General features: G+C 36.7%; 1 protein-coding gene across 2 annotated transcripts; it reads right to left on the minus strand.

The window, feature by feature from the left end:
• Positions 1–9,666: 9,666 nt before the first annotated feature.
• wdr54 (WD repeat domain 54) lies at positions 9,667–19,351 on the minus strand. 2 transcript variants are annotated; one of them, XM_083527562.1, is made up of 11 exons: positions 17,563–18,276; positions 16,550–17,145; positions 15,956–16,230; positions 15,172–15,234; positions 14,252–14,318; positions 14,122–14,178; positions 13,898–14,025; positions 13,117–13,217; positions 11,978–12,140; positions 11,802–11,876; positions 9,667–10,334 (listed from the first exon to the last, which is right to left on the minus strand). In XM_083527562.1, the coding sequence occupies exons 3-11, from the start codon at positions 16,187–16,189 to the stop codon at positions 10,203–10,205; spliced, it is 1,020 nt and encodes a 339-aa protein (XP_083383688.1). In that variant the 5' UTR covers positions 16,190–16,230; positions 16,550–17,145; positions 17,563–18,276; the 3' UTR covers positions 9,667–10,202. The 2 variants fall into 2 exon arrangements, with proteins under 2 accessions (XP_083383688.1, XP_083383687.1); XM_083527561.1 differs by lacking the exons at positions 16,550–17,145; positions 17,563–18,276 and adding an exon at positions 19,305–19,351.
• Between the last annotated feature and the right edge of the window lie 83 nt (positions 19,352–19,434).

Below are 19,434 nucleotides of genomic sequence, written 5' to 3' on the forward strand. Positions count from 1 at the left end.
TTTCCCTCTGTGAGCATGGTAACGTGCTCCATATGGACCCACCCAGTGTTTATCCTGAGTGTGGCTTGCCACAGGGAGCTATGAATAGAAGCTCGGCAAGAGAGTGAACAAGAAAGGCAAAAAAATAACAAATGAAGAGAGGAAAAGAATGAAAAGAGTGAATGAGAAGCCCAATCAATTGAAACATGGAAAATGTCAGGGAAAGAGGGGGGAAAACAGGGATAAAAAAGAAATAAGAGGAAAAGAGTTAATCGAGAGGAGTGGCAAAAAGAATGGAACAAGTAAGGAAGAGAGAAGAATTTGGCATAGGTTCCCAACAAGTCTTGCATCCCAGCAGCACTTTGGGATTGCCATGGAAACAGGGATGGGTTACAGCTGCTGCTTCTTTTGAACACTCATAAACCACATAACACATATACCACAGACACACATATAACTCAAACACACACACACACACACACACACACACACACACACACACACACACACACACACACACACACACACACATACACACACACACACACACACACACACACACACACACACACACACACACACACACACACACACACACACACACACACACACACACACACACACACACACACACTTACTTTACCACTCTCTTCAGCTATATGTATATATAGTGATTCAAATCTTTAAGTAAATAATAAGCAGGAGGTTTAAATGGCTACGATCTTGAAGCTTAAGACAAAACTACATTTCATTGAAAATATTATACACGTTGTAAAACGGTATAAGCTGTATTGACTTGAATAATTATTTCTGGATATTGCACTCCATAGCCTTTCCAAATCCTATGTATAGAAACAGGCCTTGGTCCTAAGTTAGACGATTATATTTTGGAATGCATTACATTGGTTTTGGACGGGCTACAGAGAGTGTGGGTGAGACAGACTTTGCATTTAACAACCCCTTGCAGTTTATTATTGCCAAATATCTCTGAAGATTTTTCACTATTATTAATAAATGTATGTTTCTGCTGTAAAATTTGCTATGTGTACACATTTGCATGCATACTACATAAATATTGTGATATATACCAGATATATGCCTACTTAAACTAATTTATGTAGTAGTGAGAACTAATTATTTCAATAAGACTGCATGAGCAAATGCATGTATAATGTTTAATAAGATAATAATAGTAATAAGATAATAATAGTAATAATAATAAGATATCTCCTAAATATATACAGTACAGACCAAAAGTTTGGACACACCTTCTTATTCAAAGAGTTTTATTTATTTTCATGACTATGAAAATTGTAGATTCACACTGAAGGCATCAAAACTATGAATTAACACATGGAATTATATATGGAATTATATACATAACAAAAAAGTGTGAAACAACTGAAAAATGTCATATTGTAGGTTCTTCAAAGTAGCCACCTTTTGCTTTGATTACTGCTTTGCACACTCTTGGCATTCTCTTGATGAGCTTCAAGAGGTAGTCACCTGAAATGGTCTTCCAACAGTCTTGAAGGAGTTCCCCGAGAGATGCTTGGCACTTGTTGGCCCTTTTGCCTTCACTCTGCGGTCCAGCTCACCCCTAAACCATCTCGATTGTGTTCAGGTCCGGTGACTGTGGAGGCCAGGTCATCTGGTGCAGCACCCCATCACTCTCCTTCTTGGTCGAATAGCCCTTGATGCCTTCAGTGTGACTCTACAATTTTCATAGTCATGAAAATAAAGAAAACTCTTTGAATGAGAAGGTGTGTCCAAACTTTTGGTCTGTACTGTACATATATAATAATAACTATACAGTATATATATATATATATATATATATATATATATATATATATATATATACAATTACTCTCCAATATATTTAGAACTTATGTGGAGGTTAGTGTTGAAAAGAGAATCAGTTCTACACCATGGAACAGGTTTCCTCTCCTTATTTAAGGTGGTAATGACAAATGTACAAATCTAGTAATATTTACACTTTACATAAAAGCTTTGTTTAATGTCTGCACTTGCAGGCCCACTAAGAATCCCAAACAGCCAGATTGAGGGGGTTTGTTTTTACGCTCCATTTAGACCCCAGTGTTTGTTCCGTTCTGCACATCACAGGGATGAGGCATGGTCCATCTGGAGAGAAATGGTGCAATGGACAGTGATCTTGTTGAAGCTCTTGCAATTTTTAACCAGTGGCATTTAATAGCTGGAAACCAGCCTCTGTGAATGTTAAGTTTAAGGTAGAGACGTGGGCAGGGGGGACTTTTATACAGCTCTGGTGTTTTTGTATGAGGTTAAAGGCATTTCATTTTTCCCACATGAAGGCCTTGTAACTTGCTATTTACAGGGCACCCAGCCATGAAGATCTTGTGACTGTGTTGTGATTGAGGAAATATATTACAAGGAGTGGTGGTGTGGTTAGTGTGTATTAGGTGTATTTATATTGCTCTTTGGGCTGTCATTAATCAAAATAATAAGTAGCCCAATAAAGGTGGACATTATTTGCTAAACAATTGAATCATAATTTATATGTGTGAACAAGAGAAGGATAGATAGATAGAGAGAGGAAGAGAAAAAGAAAAAGAGAGAAAGAGAGAGAGAGAAATAGAAAGAAAAGGTCAAGCTTAAGTCCAGCACAGCATATTTATGACTCGTAGTGCAAAGCTAGGGTGGATTGCAAGTGCACTGTGAGTGTCAAACTGAGATATAGACACACAGTAAGCAAATAAGGGAATACCTTAGAGAACACAGACCACACCAGCATACTCTACCTTATGTAATTCTTACTGCATGTTGTGACCAGAAATGGCTTTGTTAATGCACATATTAAGCATGTTTAACGACAGTTTTTTGACCAGAAAGAGTTTTATTACCAAATTCAGTTGAATTATTCCCTGTAAACTTCAACCTTTTGTCAGATTACTAGTGGCAAAGAATATGATCTGGACAACATAATGCACAATATTATAACGATATATTCCAGTTTTACCTGAAAAGTTGTTTGGAGAAAAGAGCAGCATTCATGCCACAGGGAGGGGTCATTTTAACCTGGTAGAACCTGGTGAAGGTGCACAGTGACTCCCAGGGAGGAGTACTGTAGACTTTCTGGAGCAGCAACCCGCTGAATATGACTATGATACTACTTATAAGGTGAGTAGGAGGCAATGATTGCAAAGCAGCATGCCATGGTAAGAGCCCGTCATTCAGCTCACCTGTATGCTATGGTGACACCTACAACCTACAGGGAAGTGGGCCAACAGCGGAGCTCTTTATGTCTTTTTTCTGAGGAAGTTGAACAGCTGATCTGATATTTAATTAGCTGCTGTTATATCTAAATAGTATTAAAGAGTGTGCACTGGGCATAAGAAAGAGCATCAATAAGTTGGTAAGAAAAGATGTGTTAAAAGTGGAGCTGAACCTGGGTGTGTTTCAAGTAGTTGTAAAAATCAAGGTCTTGTAGCCTACTTTCGGACTACTAGAAGTAGTCTGTAGCCTGATTGTTTAATCCTGCACAATGGGGACAGGGTCAATGGTAGGAATGCTTTCTGTAGACAGTGAAGCCAGTCATGGGCTGTTTCCTTCTCTTAGGGATATAAATATGTGCTGTCTGTTGGGTCATTGTGTCATCTAAGAAAGAGAAGTTTCATCCAACCTTGAGCGGGTCTAGTTATTATTGGATTTGACTGTCACAATACTGACTGAGCAGACCAGCAGATGTCAATATCGCAAGAAATTAAAAGAAGAATTTGAAGGCTAAACAGATCACTCTCATTTCCAGCTGGTTAATGTTGCATATTTTACAGAGAGATTCCACTCAGTTCTCAGTAGCAGCAACAATTCCCCCCCCCCCCACCACCCCACCCCACCTCAACTATTCTAACTCAAGGTATTCTTGATGACTATCTCTCTTCGATGGGGCCTTAACCTTTCTGAAAAGGTTTTGGGACTCCAGCAAGCTAGAGCGTGTACCTCTCTCAGTGAAACAAAGAAGTGTCCTTGTCTGTGGTAACTGGAGTTTAACTACTGAATGATTACACACTTATGAAATTCCTAGGAACATGTCCTAACAGAACTTGATGTTAAACAGTCTGCATCATCTCATTTAGCTTTAACTCACTTTCAGTTTATTCAGTAATCCATTTTCAGATTTTTATTTCAGTTAACTGTTTTATTCTAGACAAGATCAAGCTGAACCCAGAGTCGATCCTGAGAGCAAGCCATATTTGACACACATCAATGCAAGCAAACTGCAAACTGTCCCCTGCCACTCAGAGAGACCACATGATACAAAGAACTATCCAGAGATTCTCCTCCACCAACACAGGCTCTACAAACCTGGATATTCAAGAAACATAATTCTCAATGTGCTGTCTGGTTTGTCAACATTTAAGAATGCTTGATACAGCATTCAGCCCCACCCTTTCCAATTATTTTTTAACATACAAACTGCAGGCAGGCCATTTATAGAATGTTACCAAACTGCCAAGGGCTGCCCCAGGTTCAGGTTTATAACTAGCACTGAACTTCCAAATCCAGACTAGACACCTGTATTTGGCAGGCTGAAGTTAAAGCAAAAAGTAAGTATTTTGTCATTAGAATAGGGGCAAGCATACATTTATGCATTTACAGGTGTTTATCATGTTCAAGGCCACAGTTGATATGATATTTTACTCTCCCTGCTGTCGACCGTACCGCTGGGTCAGGTCAGGTCATGGCAGTGACAACCCCATTGACAACATCTCTCTCTCTCTCTCTCTCTCTCTCTCTCTCTCTCTCTCTCTCTCTCTCTCTCTCTCTCTCTCTCTCTCTCTCTCGCTCTCTCTCATAGACACAGTATACACACAAGTATGCACATGCACACACTCTCTAGCTTGCCCTTGAACTAGGGGGCCACCTGTGTAAATGTGTTAATCCTTCCTCCAGTCCCTGCCAAGCCTTTGTCGCAGTACCGGACCCCACCACACCTCCAGCTTTATCATGATGCATCCAAAATTGGACAAATGAGGTGAGAATTCAGCCTGATGGCATTCCCAGCTTGTGAAGAGGCCTGGATTAACTCAGCTTAAACTTGTTAATAAAAGAAGCCACAAAGGGATGATATTGCCCACTGGGCAATTTTATTATTTTTTTTTTACTGTAATTGTTCAAATGTAATTGTTAGTTGTGAATATTAACAATAGTGCTGGAGCTGTGACAATTATAAAGAGTAAAATGGTCACATTATTGCAGCAATACTGTTCATTTCATTCTGACATAATGCACTGTTCTATCACTAATCACTTAATCATAGATAGTTATTACATCTTGATCCCAACCATTTTTTCCTCTCTCTTTTTCTCTTGTTACCAAGCCAATTTAGTTCAGAAATAAATATTAATATTTTTTCGGCTAGCTAAAATAACTTTTGAAACTTGTGTGATTAATTTATTCAAGCTAGATCTGAATGCTTTAATTTACATCTAAGATGTGATGGTCTGATCTAAAAGCAATCGGGCACATCCATTACTAGGGATGGCACATCTTGACCTGCATATAAGCAATTTAAAAGTAAAACATCGCTATGCATGCAACAACAAGAAATCTACAATACCATAATGTGCAGGTGAAAGACATGGACTCAAGAATCTTTTTTTTAAAGGAAAAGGTTAATAGCATTGAAAACACACACACAAAAATCACTGTTATTTTAGGTCTTGCTGTGGGAAAGGGTGTATTACAGTATATAAGGGTCTAATATAGTGCAATTAAGACAAGTATATAAGTAGGCTCGGGTTCGATCCCCGGTCAGGGAATCCCAGCCCCAGCCACTCTTAGTGCCGGTCCCAAGCCCGGATAAATGGGGAGGGTTGCATTTGGAAGAGCATCCAGCGTAAAAACGTGGCAAATCAAACTTTCATTGTGTCGACCCGCTGTGTTGATCCGCTGTGGCGACCCCTAATGGGAGAAGCCGAAAGATATAAGTAAAAACCATATATTGTCTTAAAGAGCACTATTAATGAAATAAATTTTGTTGACTTTTGATTCAATGCATAGTATATACAGTTTTCTTAACTGGCTTTTATTTTAATTTTTTTCATACCTAAAGTAGATATCATGGATACATCTATCCAGTGTCCACTGGCACATTATCTTGGTCTCATCAGTGACAAGGACACAGTGCCTACCAATTCACTACAGATAAACAAAGTCTAAATGTGTTCATTAAACACCAAAATGAGATTAAGAAGGTGTTTAGTTTAGTGTTTAGGTGCTTGTGTATGGAAACCTTGTCTCATGCTGCAATGGTAAAATTGTGGAGGCTGTGCGCTTTAGTGTATGTGTGTGTCTGCACGTGCACTGAAACCAACGTGATTCACTGTGTAATCCTCAAGCTAGGCTGGTCTAAGCCTGGAAAGAAAGGGGGAAAAAAAATAGACAAACAAATGAACACATACTAAGTGAATAGGTGGTTTTCTGGGAGTCATGAAACTAGGAGCAGTCACAAGTCATACTTGAATATCTTGTAGAGCATTCAGATTTAGCCAACCAATATTTTACTGTTACTGTTGTAGTAACGAACAAATGCCATGAGACATGAAGAAACTATTTTAAGTTTCGAGGCTGATACCTTAAAGAAAAGAAGATATAAAACAATAAATAGTTTCATTACATTATTCCTTTAAACATCTTGTAACATGAAATACAAGAAAAATAGGCTCCTGATAATTACATCAGCATTTAAAAGATCTTGTAGCTTTTAGATGAACGCTTTCACTCATTACATGGTAAAAGTGATTAAATAATTTACTATGCTCCATGACCCAGATAGATTAATACAATGCAATTGGCTAAATATACATTCCTGGATAACATCATCTGACTGTGCTAAGATTCAATTGTTTTACATTTCATCATACCTTTGCCTATGTATGGCGTCATCCCTGGACAAAATATTAAAATATTACTCCTGGTAAAAAACTGGAAAAAAGTTAGTGCTTAGGAAATGATTAAATCGAAGAGAGCTCCATTCACAGTTTATAGTTAGATTGCTGATTAACTCCAGAGTTTCTATTGAATTCTAACACACACACCCATTTGCAAATTTAGGCCAGTTAAACACAGTAACTGGCTGCATCAATAACATTTTGGCTTGTTATTTGGTGCCATAGATGGACCAGATGGAGTTCTACATCTCTTTAATTCCCCACCCCACCATGGTGCTGATGAAACGGGACAAGAGTGTGTGAGACAGGAGGAGTGCACATGTGCTTCACTCTCCATAAAGGGTAAAAAAGCCAAAATAAATAAAATGAATCATCATCCGGCCGACGGATGGTGACTTCTTTCCCAATCCATCCCTTCGTTGCCCTATTCCTATCCTTTGCATTTGGATTTCCCCTTAATGCTGACTTCTCTCTATATATTTCCTCCTACATAAGTCCTTTTTCTCTCATAAGTGCCAAAGTATTAGACTGTCAATCCTTGGGCAGAAAACTCTTTCCAGCAGGCTTAGCTCGAAGGATGTGGCACGCTCCCCAAAGTCTAAAGAGAGGACTAGAGCTTGGCACGTCCTCCAGACATCCCTGAATTAATCATTCACAATAACAGGATGTGTCCAGAAGCTTTTGTTTACCAAGGCATTTTGTGTTTACAGGTCATTAGGTTTGGCTATGGTTGCAAAATGCTGAAAAAAAACATGCGAGCAATATTTAGCTAATGGTCAGATTCATTAACAGATAAAAGGAACACAATAGATGGATTATATTGCTCACATGTGAAGGAAAGGTTTAGTGCATACCTCATGAATAAAATATAGGAGTGTGTCTGCTGGGTTTTATGAATGGGGTCACCACAGCTCCTCCCTTCTGCAATACATAAAATATACTCTCATACACATTCATATTTTTTACAGTCTCTCTTACTCTCTGATACATGCGTATAACCAACTGCAGTACAATCAGCATAATGAGCCACTTGGGCTTGCATGGGACTAGTGTGAACCAGGAAACATGGGAAAACGTTTTACTTATAGTCTTCAGTTTCCTAAGTATGCTTCTGACATACCTTCTGCATATCTCACACAAAAACATCCAAAGCTCCACTCTAAAATAAAGTGTATCCAGCTGTATATTTCATTATTTTAATATTGAGTGGTTTTGCACAAGGCTCCTGAGGCTACAGTTCGCATACACGAGGACAGTATTGAATTCACTGTTCTAATCCAGCCAAAGTGTTCATTACCTTACTACACAACATGCCCCTCTGTCCAACTCCTCTCTGTTTCATAGCTGTGAAACAGCATTACGTAACTCCATTAAAGCAGCAGCCATTGGAATTCTCACCAGCTTTCTGTCTCTTTTTTATTCTAGCTAACTTAAGGGCCAATGTGAGTTACCCTGTCCTCTATTCAGATAAGCTGTTTTGTGTCCCTAATGTCCAGTCCCTCTCATGCTCATGCTCAGATTCACACGTACACCTAGTGAGAGATTACAATAGGTAAAGGTTTCATTTGAAGTCTTACATAAGGTCCAGTGTTTTTACCATAAACTCATCCAATGACATTCTAAAAAGACTCGACAACCGCAGCAGCAGCTTTGCCCGTGGACACGTATTTTTGGCAAAACAAAGTCTGCACAGCATCTCAAATGACAACAACATTGAAATCGGTTATGTAAGTAGTGTTTTATATGCAAATTAAATGAAACTTAAAAGCAAGACGATTGAATGATCAGAACTTGTCAAATTGTATAGCTGATAAACTGGTTGCTCCAGTATAGTCAGTTCTGCACATGCTCATAAAACAAGCATAAACTTTGTCAGTTCTATGCCATATACCATGCACCAAGATAGTCTATAAATAATTTAATAACTGAAACTACACCAAGATAGTATATAAATAATCGAGTAACAAAAACTACACTATACTTGAACTGGTCAACTATTGTTCTTATATTATACATCAATATTGTGCATTAGTGATAACTATTACTGCTTTATCATTAACTATAGATTTTTATTTGTGGAATTTGTAGCGGGTAACAGACTATTTGCAGATGTGGCTGGTAAAAGAATATTAGAAGGATGTATTAATTAAAATTACACAATAAGACAGACAAAAGTACCACAAAGTTGGTGTTTTTTAGTTTAAGAGTTTTTTGTGTAATAATTTGTAGTTCATTCTACTATTCCATTAGAGACTTAATAATAATACACCAGGCAACCCGGTCAGGCTATAGCTGGATATTCTTAGATGTAGTTTAGCCCTCCCTGCAAATAATCACTGTCACTTATCATAATAATAATAATAATAATAATAATAATAATAATAATAATAATAATAATAATAATAAGAAAAAGAAGAAGAAGAAAGTAATAATAAGAAAATAATAATAAGTTATTATATATTAAGTATAGCCATCCATTTAAAGTTATTTACTAATTAATTAATTTATTCAATCATACATGTAACCACTTCATTCTGATCATGGCCTCAGTGGATTTGGAGCCTATTTCAGGAACACTAAACAAGAGGCTTAAATACACCCTAGACTGGATGTCAGTCTATTACAGGGCACACTACACACAAATCCACACACCTTATGTTTAGGTTATTATAAAAAAAAATCCTCTTACATGCCTGTCATTGGGGGGTGAAAGCAGAAAGAAACATTTATAAACAAAAAATCCACACAGACACTAATATAACTTATTTTTTATTAATGTGGTAAATGTAGCACCATCTACTGGTGAAAGCGTCAAAACACAACAAAAACTAAGAAAATGCACACACACAACATTTACATCAAACATTACTTTAGGAAAGAAAAGGAAAAAAAAAAGACTTCTTGACCTGTTCATAATAAACAATCTAATATTTTGTGTGTGTGTGTGTGTGTGTATATATATATATATATATATATATATATATATATATATATATATATATATATATATATATATATATATATATATATATATATATATATATATATATATATATACCAAATGGCTGCATTGAGAGCAAAGTGATGGCTTTCACAGGTCTGTGTTAAACTCATGGTCAGCTTACAATACTGTACAGACAACACAAGGCATTGCTGACAGTCAGTCTGGCCAGCTTCACTGACCCTGTCATGTGCCAACTCGCAGAGAAACAAAAAACCTGTACCAGCCAAGTGCTGTGACTTTTGTAAAAGTTCCACAATAGGAGCATGAGAACTGGAAGGAGTCACTTATGCCTGTGTGTAGCGGATGATCTCACTTAGGTCATAGCCAGTGACAGCGAAAGCGTAGCCTTCACCATCGCAGAACTTAGCGCCACAAATCTGAGTGTCAGTCACACATTCATTGTAAAGGTGTTCGATCTGGATGGGGCAGAGTATAGAAAAATAAATTTGATTAAAAAAGGTTTCTCCTAAATAAATATATACATATAAACACCTTTCACAGTTTGCTAAGCTGTATAAGAATGCTTGTCTAAATGTAGATACACCAATCAGGCATAACATTATGACCACCTGCCTAATATTTTGTTAGTCCCCCTTTTGCTGTCAAAACAGCAAAGCATCCGTCACGCATGAACATCTTCAGAAAATAGAGCTTCAAGAGCTCGTCTCATGCATTAATGAGCCTGGGCTGCCCATGAACCCGTCACAGGTTCACCACTGTTCCTTCCTTGGAGCACTTTTGATTGATACTGAGTGCTGCAGACCGGGACTTCACAAATTGGTCCTTGTCAAACTCACTCAAATCCTAACAGTTGCCCATTTTTCCTGCTTCTAACACATCAACTTTGAGAACAAATAGTTCACTTGCTGCCTGCTATACCCAACCCATTAACAGGTGCGATGATGAAGAGATAATCAGTGTTATTCACTCACCACTCATAATGTTATAATGTCATACTGTTATGCCTGTTCGGTGTATATGGCTGTGTTGCATAGGGATCATTAAAATCAATTTAAATTCAAATGATTTTAAATGAAATCTTTTTATACTGCCACAGAGGAGAATAAAACTAGACAGAGCATTGCACATAGTGCACAAAATCATTAGAGTAATATTTTGCCTGATATATTTAATTTGAATTGTTCATAAATATAAATACACTAATCTGTAGTATTAGGTACAGTACCAGTGATGGACGAAGTACACAAACCATGTACTTGAGTAAAAGTAGAGATACACTAAGTAAAATATTGCATATATACATTTACTTTGTTCATGTCCACCATTGATAAGTACTGTAAACCTAGTCTTTCATGCAATTATTTACTCAGGGCAGCACAAAACATTGGAAATATATCACATGGTCACTTTTCCCCGATCTCTTACTCTACAGACTGGTAAAAGACTTATTTTCTTGGGTAAGTGGAGAGAAATCGAGTGTGGCCTTCTATTGTTATAGTCCATCCTCTTCAAGGTTTGCTGTATTATGCACTCGATGTAGAACTGATGCTCACTGGATATATTTCACAACATGCTGTGTAAACTCAAAAGACGGCTGTGTGTGAATCAGGGAGATGATGAGTTTTTGAAATACTCAACTCTGTTACTAATATCTATGCCAATAGTCCCTAAGATTACATTTTCGCACATTCTGATGTTTGGTGTGAACATTCCCTGAAGTCCATGAGCTACCAAAATATTTTTTGCATTGTGCTGCTACATGATTGTCTGATAGTACAGCTGCATTAATGGGCAGGTGTACCTTTATTTCTGTGCATCCCCTACACATTTAACACCAGTGCTCACCATTTTACAGGGTAGAACATAACGGCAAGTTGTAGTGTGAAATACTCTGTTCTGATAAAGTTACTTTCATTTCTTACCTCCACACTGTTGTTTTCTGGGACTGTGTTTAAATGCCACACACGCACAAAAGAGTCCTCGGCAGCGGAGAGCAGCTTAGAGTTGAACAAGACAAGTAGGACAAGAAACACATTATGGTTCAGTGTATAAATAAGGTTTAGTCACACTGACGTGTATTAAATCTGTTTTCCCTTACCAGTCCAGTGAAAGGAGCAATATCAAGGGAGTAGATCCAGCGAGTATGGGCATTAATCTCAGCGTGTAGTATTCCAGTGACACCCTCGTAGAGGCGGATTTGGCCCGTGCCGTAGGCAGCTATGACCATGCCTTTCCACAGCTTTACCGATGAACAGCTTATACTTGTGGGAAGAGAAAGCAGCAAATGGTGGTTGATCCTGGGAATATTAAAGCTTTATACCTAGATCATTACTATACTGTGTTTAATTTACTTACTTATAATAGTTTTTATAGCATTTGTTTTCTACAACAGTTAACTGATCTGTTTTCAAATGTGATTTACTGCTTTCAAATGCACTTTTTCCATGTTTGTATATTTAATATAAGCATAAATCATTTCATTATTATACCAAATTTAATTAATGATAGATTCTAGATGTTGTGTAATGTCTGTATTTTTTAACACAAAAATTGTCAAAACAATGCTGTATTATATTTTATATAGATTTTTTAAGCATGGCTCTCAACTTGCCATCAGCAGTTATCATTAAAAACAAAACAGATTTCTTCACCTTGCATACTTAAATGCTGTTGTTTTTTGTTTTGTTTTTTCACAGAAAGAGTGAATTTGTTTAAAGGGCAAATCCCCCATGCACTTCTCAACAAAAAGCCACTATAAGCTTTAAAATGTCAAAATTATAGTTAAATTCAATGTGTCTTTTGCATTTTTAAATACACTTTTATACAAACATACCCTGAATTAGGGTTCACAATGATTATAATGAGCAAAACATTGAATAATCTTTTTGTTTCAATCTGATTAATCAGAAAAAATGATTCGTCCGATTAATCGATTATCGAAATAATCGTTAGTTACAACCTTAGAATCAATATCTGATGGAAATTGAATTTATGTCATTTTATCCCCATCAACTGGTGAATCCATGCAAATGCAACAAAATCTATGATGCAAAAATGCACAATGTAATAATAATATTATTAGTAATAATAAAATAAACGAAACAAGACATTGCTATACTTACATGCCTGTTTTTCTTAGAATTTACAAACTGAAGTAACTTTTCGCTCTGTATTTATTTTTTTTTATTTGCTCTGGTTCACCTTACGTTTGACAAAAATATGTTTTTGTGCACTTACTCAAATCCAGGGATCTTGTTGAGAAGCTGAAAATCCCCTTCAGACTTCCATACACACAAAAGTCCTGAGTCATCAGCACTCACCATATCAGCTATGTACTCCTTTGAGTAAATATAGGACATATTTTGTACTATGAGTAACGCCGTGTACACACGTTTTTAAAATAACAAACAAAAAGTAAATAAACGACGTGCTTAAAAACAACTGTATAAATGGTACACTATACAGTCAGATGTTTGTGGACACCTAACCCTCACACATATGTTTTTTTACACACCCTATTTTAAATGTAATCCCCAATTCGCCTTATATTCTAATCTCCACTCTTCTGGGAAGGCTTTACTCTAGATGTTGGAAAACAACTGTGGAGATTTATGATTATTGAGCCAGAAGAGCATTAATGAGGCAGGCACGGATGTTTGGTGACGAGGCCTAGGGTGCATTCAGTGTTCTCATTAATTCCACAGGTATTTTTATATATACTGTGTATATATATATATATATATATATATATATATATATATATATATATATATATATATATATATATATATATATATGTGTGTGTGTGTGTGTGTGTTTGTGCTTTTATATATATTATAAATAATTTAGTAATATAAATAATAAATAGTGATACTAAATCGTAGATTTCTATCTTCTCAGGGGCACAAAAAATGGAAAGAATAAAAACTTAAACATCTTCAATTGATCACAATTAGTTCCTCAGTAACTTCCACAAGCCACACACAATGCTAATGATGCTGTCAAATGAGTACGTTACCGCACTGCCTGAGCACTCCAACCCGATGTCTGTGACAGCCTCAGTGTGTTCCTCCAGAACTTCAGACAATGTGATGTTACTTCCTTTACTAGGAATGTCAAACACCAGAACTGCCCCAGAGGAGACCCCTAACAGGGATAAGAAATGCCAGGGATGTTTTTTTATGATATTCATTATTAATTTGAACATATACTTGCAATTAGAAGTCAATTTGCTTCACTTACCTACACAGATGTATTTGTCTCTCACAGCTGCAATCCCCCGTGCAAAAATTGCCTTAGCTGATATAGGAGACATGGTATAAATACCCCATTTATACACAAATTCTATTATCAGAAAAAAATATAATGTTACCTGTGGGTGTCTCTGGGGTATCTAGTGCATGCCAGTACACCATAATGGATCCATCAGACTCAAACATCTGTTACATAAACACACATATAAAATATACAGTAATGCAGTGACAGTTGCTTTGTACTGTATGTACTGTATGCATTTTATGCCTAGGCATGGCGTCCTACCTGAAACAATCCACCTCATTTTACCATTATTATGAAAATATCAAAATTATACAGAAATGCAGTCAAACAGAGCTCCATGTGTAGTTAAATGGACTAAACAAATAATTGAGACAAATAATTAGTCTCAATACAATACATTTTTATATTCGAATTACTTGAGTTACACGAGGAATCGTTTCATTCCTACTCTATTGTAAATGTCCTTGTAAGTGTATCTGCAACCAAATCAATTTCTTCTCCTCTGTCAGTCATTGTGGAATAAAAAACAAAACAGCTATTAAATCCAAATGAATATACTTGAGCTTGTCCAGTGCAGAAAGCTCTGAATGGTGCATCCAATCAAAGGACGTGAAAATGCCGACATGCCTTCGAGCGGGCCTCGGAGTGACCAAATCGCAGTCTCATTGATTTCCTCATGATTTTTTATCATTGAGCAAAGATTTGAATCTTTCAAGAAACCGCTTTGTTCATTTTTGCTGGCCTTAAGGCAATGTGTGATGTGACGGTTAAAATCTGATTGGTTAGAAAGTCTAACCGAAACTTACAGCAGCAGCAGTGCACCTGGGAGAAACACTATAAAATTAGAATGGACTATTAGAAAAAATTTAATATTCATGGACAAAAATATCTTAAAACATAAGTCAGTGATTCTGATTCTGAGAGTTTGGGCCAGCAGAGAAGGCCTTGCTGGCCCTAAGGGTTTGCCACTGTGCATGTAAATATGTACTGTAATATGCAATATACATGACTAACCTGAATCCCTTTCTGAGAAGCAACAACAAGCAGATCTCTAGATGGCAGTACACACCAAGCTGCCTGTAGCAAAAACAACAAAAAGTCTGATTCAGCTACAAATATAGTGACACTACATTTTACATCAAATAAATGTTTAACAAGATCAAGCCTCTGATTTCAGATTTCTGTTCTTCTCTGACATGATTCAGGTCCACAACTATACAACATTTAATTTCCTGTGGATCATCTATGTTATATTACAGGAGCCAGAGGCCAGCATTGGTTTTGTGATTTCCTTCTTATCCTTGTTCTTGCAAGGATTTTTTGGAAAAAAATCATTTAAAAATACACCTGCTGCCACTGATTTCAATAGCAGTAAGATGTACATTTAGCTACTTCAAAGTGCTGAAAGCCTTCTACGAAAAGGTTACAATACCTTACAACCATTTTATTTTGTTGCCTTATTGTATATTAACTGCCCCAAAAAAAGTGTTCAGACTTTCAAATGAAGATTAGTTTTATGGTCTTTTATCATTATAAGACAATACACCAGATTTATCAATTGTGATCATCTTTAATACACTACACAGGTAGATAGCGTTCAGGGTAAAAGAAAAAAATTGCCTTATTCATAAACTAAGGTATTAAATCAGAAGTGTTTGAGATAATAAGAAATGTGACTCTGGCCCTGTACTACACCTTGGCACCTTTCAATTACTATATTTAATACCTAAAAAACTGTGCAGTCAGAGTTTAGATTATGAACTACAAATAACCTACAAAAGTTAAAAGTGTGCATCACCTGCATAATGAGTGAGGAGCTGGTGGCCATGTTTCCCTCTTTGGACTGCAGCTGCCGGTGTGAGTAGTTGAGTCCATCCCAGGATGCACTCACTAGGTTTACGACATTGGCATGCACTACAGCAAAATGGGTGAGAGAACGTGGTGCCAGGCGCAGCACACTCAGGTTGTTGTAGAGCGCTGAAGCACTGCTCTTTAGCTGAATGCTCTTCTCCCGATGGTACATTTTGGCCATTTCAGAATCCGCAAATCATCCCCAGTCTAAAACAATTATGTCTGAGAAAAAGAGCAAAAAAGAAAAAGTCTACAGCACTGAAACAAAAATATGTAGTTTTGTTAAATCATGCTTTCTATTATTTTAAAACTTTTTTTTTTGAGTAAAATGTTTTACTGCAGGATCTGAAGTCAAACCAAGCCATGTCTATCATTAGTCCTTAACCCACATGAACATGCATTTCATTTCCTGAATAGAAAACTAAAAGGAAAAACCTCCTAAAATAAAGAACAACTGAATAAAACTGTGGTAAAAGCATGATCCCAAACCCAAGAGACTTTGGCATTTTATTAGTTGTGGAGGGGAATATTATATACTGACATAGAAAAAAGAGCATGATGATCTGTAGCTCAACACTGATGAAGACAATAACTGGAGGAGTAGTACGATGATGACTATCTAGTCCTTCGTCATCATGAATTCTCACCACAGGACACTTTAAGGTATTTTTCAGATATATAATTTTGGTGCCCAACAGTGATTAAAACATCCAGCAGTAAACGGATGCACTTCAACCCAGCCACACCACCATGTCAGTCACTGAGTTAAAAATGGAAAATGAAAATATGTTATATAATTGATGCATTTTGAAAAGATCCTTTATAAGCATTTATATATCTACAAAAAATACATTGTAGTTTATATCACAAAAATATTATTCATAATGAAAATGAAGAACATATAAAACATATTTGAAGTAAAGGAAAAAAAAATTGAAGTACAACATGTACGCTTTAAAATAACTGCTTCAAGTCAACTTTGAAAATAAATGATTTTACTTACAAATAAAGAAATGGATGTCACAGTATCACGTTATTTATCAAAACATAAAAATCACATCATCATATTGTCCAGCCCCAATATCTACATAATTCCTATAACATGCCCAACATACCCAATATCCTTAAAACATTTTCCTATATCCCTATCACATTCCCCATATCCCCATAACATATTCCCATATCCCTATCACATACCCCTATATTCCTAAAGCATACCCCCATATCACATATACCTATATAGGCCTATACCATAACCTATATCCTTATATCATTCCCCCATATCACTATAACATACTCCTATATCCCTATCATATACCCAATATGCTTAATACATTCCCCATATTCCTATCACATACCCCTATATTACTACATCATACCCTCATATAACATATACCTATATGCCTATAACATACCCCTATATCTCTATAACATACCCCAATAATCCTATATAACATACCCCATATCCATATCGCATACCACTTTTACAAACCCCATATCTCTATACCATACCCCTATATACCTATAACATACTCCTATATCCCTATAACATACCCCATATCCTTATAGCATTCCCCCATATCTCTATCACATACCGTTATATCCTTATAACATACATCATATCCTTATAACATACATCATGTCCCTATCACATACCCCAATATCCCTATAACATACCCTATACCCTTATAACATTCCTCGTATCCCAATAACATACCCCTATATGCCAATAACATACCCCCATATCCATATAACATAATCCTATATCTCTATAACATACCCCAATAATCCTTTATAACATACCCCATATCCATATCGCATACCACTTTTACAAACCCCATAGCTCTATAACATACCCCTATATACCTATAACATACTCCTATATTCCTATAACATACCCCGTGTCCATATTACATAACCTTATTACATACCCCATATCCATATAACATACCCCTATATCCCTATAACATACCCCATATACATATAACATACCCCTATAACCCTATAACAAACCCAATATCCTTAACATACACCATATCCCTATAACATACCCCATATCCCTATAAAATACCCCATATCCCTATAACATACCCCATATCCCTATAAAATACCCCATATCCCTATAACATACCCCATATCCCTATAAAATACCCCATATCCCTATAACATACCCCATATCCCTATAACATACCCCATATCCCTATAAAATACCCCATATCCCTATAACAAACTCCATATCCCTATAGAATACCCCATATACATATAACATACCCCTATATCCCTATAACATACCCCCATATACATATAACATACCCCTATAACCCTATAACAAACCCAATATCCTTATAACATACTCCCATATCCCTATAACATACCCCCATATCACATATACCTATATCCCTATAACATACCCCATATCCCTGTAACAAACCCCATATCCCTATAGAATACCCCATATCCCTATAACAACTCCATATCCCTATAGAATACCCCATATCCCTATAACAAACCCCATATCCCTATAACATACCCCTATTTACCTATAACATACCCCATATCCCTATTACATACCCCTAAATCCCTATAACATACCCCATATCCCTATAACATACCCCATATCCCTATAAAATACCCCATATCCCTATAACAAACTCCATATTCCTATAGAACACCCCATATCCCTATAACAAACCCAATTTCCCTATAACATACCCCTATATAACTATAACATACCCCATATCCCTATTACATACCCCTATATCACTTTAACATACCCCATATCCCTATAACAAACTCCATATTCCTATAGAATACCCCATATCCCTATAACAAACCCCATATCCCTATAACATACCCCTATATCCCTATAACATACCCCATATCCCTATACCATACCCCTACAGTCCTATAACATACCCCATATCCCTATACCATACCCCTACAGTCCCCTAATTTTTATATATACAATATATATGTTTAATTGATCAGATTAGGTTCCTCTGCATGCTTGGATTAAAAAACTGAAATAAAACCCCTGTCAGATGACAGCCAGTGCATTTTAGAGGTTAATGTTCAGAAACGCTGATTATCCTAAGAATCAGAATTCAGCTTCTGAATGCTAATCGCTAGCTCGCAGACTCACAAAAAACTAACTAACAGGCTGTGTTCAAAAATAAACTGCCTGCCTCCTTGATACACTCAGCGGTATTACTTATAAACAGTTATAACTATGAGACCACTGCAAAGCTGGAAAGTCGCAGCCGTCGCATTGAGCTAACAGATAAGACCAGCCATACCACTGAGCGTCCTCCGCAGCCATAGTGACGGAGTCAAAGAGTGTCGTGCGCAAAAAAAAAAAAAAGGAACCCGCGAGGACGTGTTTCAAATTGACCATAATCCCTACGTAGACAGACTCGTCGGATGCAG

This window comes from Silurus aristotelis (assembly GCF_946808225.1).
Source record: "Silurus aristotelis genome assembly, chromosome: 23".
NCBI classification, from domain to species: Eukaryota; Metazoa; Chordata; class Actinopteri; order Siluriformes; family Siluridae; genus Silurus; species Silurus aristotelis.